The sequence below is a fragment of the Babylonia areolata genome, chromosome 3 (assembly GCF_041734735.1).
Source record: "Babylonia areolata isolate BAREFJ2019XMU chromosome 3, ASM4173473v1, whole genome shotgun sequence".
Lineage (NCBI taxonomy): Eukaryota > Metazoa > Mollusca > Gastropoda > Neogastropoda > Buccinidae > Babylonia > Babylonia areolata.
Window position 1 is genome coordinate 51,371,214 of NC_134878.1, and position 6,000 is coordinate 51,377,213.

Here is a 6,000-nt window from a genome sequence, read left to right on the forward strand (position 1 = left end):
AAGACAAGACAATACAAGAGAATACAAGACAAGACAAGACAAGACAAGACAGGACAGGACAGGACAAGACAAGACAAGACAAGACAATACAATACAATACAATGCTATGTAACTGTGCCTTGGTGCACCACAAAAATGTCTGTGGCTGAGGAGACCGATTTGGAAGTGACAGTCCTTTGATGTTTATTATCATCATCCGCACTGTATGGTAGCCATTACATTTTAAACTCTTTTTTTTCAAATTCATTTTTTAGGCACAAATAGATTTAACATATATATATTCAGCTGACAAAGTCAGTTCTGGAACAGTGTTCTTAGTCTGTACACAGATCACTGAACAAAAGGCTAGGTAACACTGTATGATAAAAATTGTCAAATACCCACATCATTTTTGCTCGCTCTTGTTTTTGTTATGATTTTCAAAACATTTTACATCGCGCATCATTTTTTATACAACTTCTTTGTACTTCGTTTTTGAAGAATGTGAATATCTTATCAGTTTACTAATTACTATTGTTTTCTTTCAAGAATTGTTTAAGTGTTAAGCTAAATACATGCACAAAATCATCCCTATTTGTTCATTTTCGTGTTTTATTCTGATTGAGTAAAACTTGTTTAAAGGGGGAGAAATGTATTCCATGTAAACCCAAGAAGACAATACGCAATTAAACCCAGCCTTGTTAAACACACACACACACACACACACACACACACACACACATGCGCACACACACACTAACACACTATTGACAATATATACACACACTCACACTGACACAGACATGCAGAAACACATACACAAACACACACACTGGACTTACAATCAGTGTATATGTGTGACAGGAATGCAATCAGGCTGTCATCAAGACACTGGTACGTTGCCTTCTTAAAGTCTGCACCAGTGATAGGCTTGGTCATATGTGCATGCCTTGAGCTGTGCTGTACCACAAACTCATTCGGTATAATCAGGTTTCCGGCTGTAAAATGAACATCTCCAGTGAAGTTGACATTCTTATGGCAGTGAAGGGTGAGGTTTTCTCCCACATAGTACATGCGCCTTCTGTCTTCTGTTTCAAGAGCTGGAATAAATAGAAAAAAAAGAAAAATGTTGTGTTTTCTACTTATCACAGATCAAGAACAACCATTCATAATAAATAAACAAATCAACAAGGTCAGCAACTTCCCCTCCTCAAATCAAGACATGGAACACATCTTGAAGCTGCATTACCATTATCACTTAAGCTATGGTAACCTAGGTAATCTTCAACCTTTTCAGCTTTCTTTTCCCTTCAAACACTATACTTCATTCTGTGTTTGCTCAAATGAAATTTTCCACTTTTGGTTACTAGGACCACTTCATTGCACTGTCAACTCAACAAAAGTCCACCTGGCTCTCTGCTTGCCTGCCTGCCCGCCTGCCTCCTGTCTGATCATAATAATAATAATAATAATGGATACTTACATAGCACACTATCCAGAAATCTGCTCTAGGTGCTTTACAAAAACGCTTTGTTAACATAAAACATTACATCTATGTTACATACACACACCAAAATATGACTACACACACACACACACACACACACACACACACACGCACGCACACACACACACACACACACACACACACACACACCGCGTACATACATTTTAACAATAAATGTGTATCTAACAGCCACCCTAACACATACAGACACATAGGCAGGCACAAACTTACATAAACACACGCGCACACAATACACATTCATATACATGCATGTAGTTATGCCCTAACACATACGCACACATAGGCAGGCACAAACTTACATAAACGCACGCGCACACAATACACATTCATATACATGCATGTACATCTATTCATTACTCTGTTTATCCAGGAACAAAATATCTTTCTCATTCTGTTCAACAAAGCTTTTTTTTCCAGGGGGGTTTTTTTCAGTCAACAAAATTGATGTTTCAGTACTTTTCAGTGTAAATTATAACTAATGCGCTGAAGTACTGTCTCACTCATGAAAGTAAAATGAAGAAAACAAGTTCAAGAAAGACTGTGATCTGTATTTAACCAAAGTCAAAAAGAAAGAAAGAGAAAGAGAGAGAAGAAAACACACAAAAAACAGTTTTTCAAAAGATTTTTTTTTTTCATAATTAAAAAAAAAAAAATGTTTAAACTCTCTCTCTCTCCATCCCTCTCTATCTCTGTGCTTTACAAGATGAGGACTGGTTAACTTACTGCCTTTCTCCTCCAGTAAGAACCCCTGAGCTAATCCTTGATGCTTAAGCTGGAGCAGCAGAATCAGCAGAACAAGCTCTGGATGTATATGTGCTGTCATGGCGCTGGATAAGGACATCTTCCCATCATCACCTTGTCCACACCCACCCTCTCACATGGTCTCTGTGTACACCATACCACACCAACAGGTTCAGTTTCAAGTAGCTCAAGGAGGCGTCACTGCATTTGGACAAATCCATGTATGCTACACCACATCTGCCAAGCAGATGCCTGACCAGCAGCGTAACCCAGCGCGCTTAGTCAGGACAGTTTCAAGGAGGTGTCAAAGTGTGTCGACTGATCCATACACACCATATCTGCTTATGCAAAAATATAGAGTTTTTTTGTTTTGTTTTTTAAGGAGCAAATGCCTGACCACTGCATAAACCAAACACGCTGGTCAGGCCTTAACTTCATTAAGAAACACATCCCTCACAGTAACATATATCCTACCTTATTCCTAAATGATTCCTAACTTTATTAAGAAAAACAAGGCTTACATTAATATTTTTAGCCACATATACACTGGAGTGTCTGCTAACTTCATAAAGAAACACAAACGTCAGATTAACAGATCCTACACCTAAATGTCTGCTAACTTTACAGCACCATCAACCAGTAACAGATGCATGGGCTTTCCTTAATCCTGTGTCAATGTCAGTGCATCAGGCACATTAATACAGCACACTTCTTTCCTCCAAAATAAACATAAAGAAAAGAAATGTTCCACACTGTGCATCAAAACTTCTGATCCAGAAAATGTAACAGAGTGTCCAGTTGCTGACATCAATGATTATTCGTTTCAAATTAGTTAATCAGTTTTGTTGATTTTTAAGACACTGCAATGGGCAACTAGCCCAAGCAACCCCTTCTCCCTATCTCACTCACCAATACATGTGCAAGAGGCTGCACAAAGTTTTAATGTTGAACAAATCACAAATCTCTATAAGAAAAAACAACAACTGATGTCAGCCACCACTCTACAAACTGTTCAACAACTCTGTCAGCAGTCTTCTGGTGTAAACACTTTTATTTACATATATATATATATATGTGTGTGTGTGTGTGTGTGTGTGTGTGTGTGTGTGTGTGTGTGTGTGTGTGTATAATATATATATATATAATATCTCTTGCAAAACACTGATTATTATCAATAACCTAGGTGTCTATTGTAATCGATCCATACAGCAATGATAACAGGAAAGAATTACTGGTACCTTAAACAGTCAGGCATATTGATGACCAACTGTTCAGATGGATGTAATCGGCATATTAAATAATATTATTATGTAAATAGTTATTAAACAGTCCAGAATATGTTGGAAGTCTATAAGGGCAAAGCTTAATGACTGGACCAGCCAAAATGGCAAAGTAGTTAGCATTACAGACTGACAACAGGGAGGATGTGTGTTCAAGTCCCACCCAGCGATATATGATTAATAATGCACAGTATTTTTTTTTTTAATTATATTATCATTATTTAGTTAGTTAGTTTGTTTTTTGTTGTTTTTGTTTTTTTTGTACGCTTATAGTTGACTTCATCAAGTTTTTGCGCCTTATACATATTATTATCAGTAGTAGTAGTTCTTTCTTTATGTTTTTTGGGTTTGTTTTTTTTGTGTTTTGTTGTTTTTTTCTCAAGGCCTGACTAAGCACGTTGGGTTACACTGCTTGGCAGATGTGGTGTAGCATATATGGATTTGTCCGAACGCAGTGACGCCTCCTTGAGCTACTGAAACTGAAAACTGAAACTGCACAGTATACAACATACCAGTCATAACAATTACGACAATGTAGTAATCACATCATTAATCATAAGAACAGTGATAATCATAATTACACCTAATCATTCTGTTATTTTTCTATCACATGATACTAATCGCATATATCCCAGTTTTGCAATGTTAAAAATATTTCAAAGGCCTTCTGTATCTACTGGAAGTTTCTTTCCTCATCTTTACAACATGACCCTGCGTTTTCCCAGCTGCATTGTCCTTGTTTGCTGTGGAAGGAAGCACTGTGGACTTTATAAAAAAATATATATATATAAAAAAGTGGAGGGTGCGGGGGGGTTAATGGGGCCGGGGGGGGGGGGGGAGAGAGAGAGTCACGGGCTTCTTTCTTTCTTCTATTTCTAATTACACGATCAACATCAGCTTGCCGAGGATCTTTAACGTGAGTATTTGAGTTATCTTCTGCGTTCATTTTCTCACGAAGAGGGTACAGGCACTGCAGGTCTGCACGTATGTTGATCTGGGAGATCAGAAGAAAAAAAAAAAAAAAAAAAAATCTCAACCCTTCACCCACCTGGTGCGCCGAAAATGAGGACCGAACTCAGAAAACTCGGGCGTGAATCTATACCAACGTACCCGTCTCTGCCATGTCCGCCATGTGGACTGCACATATTCGTCAGAACCCAATCCATGCCAAGGAAGAAGAAGTAGGTTGGTTGATGGAAACACATTTTCAAGACTGGATAACACATTCGCCCGTCTCTGAGTTGATACGGAAAAATATTTCAGTAATCAACACCACCTGCTACTCGATCCCCGAATGGTATGTACTGTTTGTCTGAAGCATCACCAGACAAACTGCATCAGTGCCAGACAAAGCTTAACAATGAAGCGCATCTGCGATTCACCTCTCCGGACTCTCCGCCAGACCTAGGTTGGGAAGGCACGACGTCATGTCAACCATGTGTGTCAGTTGTAGATTCGCAAACTAATAAGCAAACTAATAACTGAACGGTTCACGCCTCAAATATTACTACCTGAACACTCCAAAGCTTCTTAAGTCCACGTTGACGTGTTTTCCTTAACATATGGGGGAAAACCCAACTTCCATAAATACGAACTCTAGTTATCCCCCTTCGCATTACTTAAAACACCATGTGTCTGGAAGTTCTTTGAATTCTGCTGCGCAATACACTTCAGATGAAGCGAATACTACTACTACAATTACTGCTGCTGCTGCTGCTATTGCTAGTATTACTAATGATAATAATAAAAGTAATATAATAATAATGATAATACTATATATGTTGATTATGATGATGATGATGATGACTAATAATCAATAATAATAATAATAATAATAATAATAATAACCCGCCAGTCTGTTCGGGAGACTGGCTTAAGTAGTTCTGGGCAGAAAAGATGGCTTGGGCCTACTGCATACAAAAACGTGTTGCACTTTGAAAGTCGCATGACCCCCCAAACCTTAATACGCCCATATCAAAAATTAAGTTCGAACCTGAACCCCATCAGAGGTGAGTTTTTTTTTCTCCCATGGCCGGCTCGTACCTTGAGCTGAGTCATTTACTTACCGCTGGCTGTAATGGGATGACTGGGCCCAGAAAAGAAAGATCAACCCACTCCACGGATGTGACTGCATGTGGGAGTGTTGCTCTACTTTCCTGACGAATACTGCAGGTGTCTGCATCTCTCAGCCTGACTGACGCTGGGATCATATTGAAGATATCAGTACACTGGAAACCAGGGCCGGCTGAAGATGTGTGTGTGTGTGTGTGTGTGTGTGTGTGTGTCACCGTGACTGACAATGTGGATGTGTGTGTGTGTGTGTCACGGTGTGTGTGTGTGTGTGTGTGTGTGCCGGAGAGAGAGAGAGAGTGCCAGTGAGAGTATACTGTGACCACTGAGTCAGTGTGTTTGTGACATGTGGGAGGGGGGGGGGGAGAGGAGGGGGAGGGTTGAGGGGGGAAGGTAGGGACC

At 39.4% G+C, this 6,000-nt stretch overlaps 1 protein-coding gene across 1 annotated transcript in view; it reads right to left on the reverse strand.

The window, feature by feature from the left end:
- The window catches only part of LOC143280372 (uncharacterized), a 43,242-nt gene extending 38,094 nt beyond the window's left edge, over window positions 1-5,148 (reverse strand). Inside the window, exons 1-3 of the mRNA XM_076585009.1 lie at window positions 4,639-5,148; window positions 2,231-2,392; window positions 822-1,079 (exon numbers count right to left, since the gene is read on the reverse strand). Coding sequence (XP_076441124.1) covers window positions 822-1,079; window positions 2,231-2,348 — 376 coding nt within the window. The 5' untranslated portion in view covers window positions 2,349-2,392; window positions 4,639-5,148. The remainder of the gene's footprint in view (window positions 1-821; window positions 1,080-2,230; window positions 2,393-4,638) is intronic.
- Window positions 5,149-6,000: the final 852 nt, after the last annotated feature.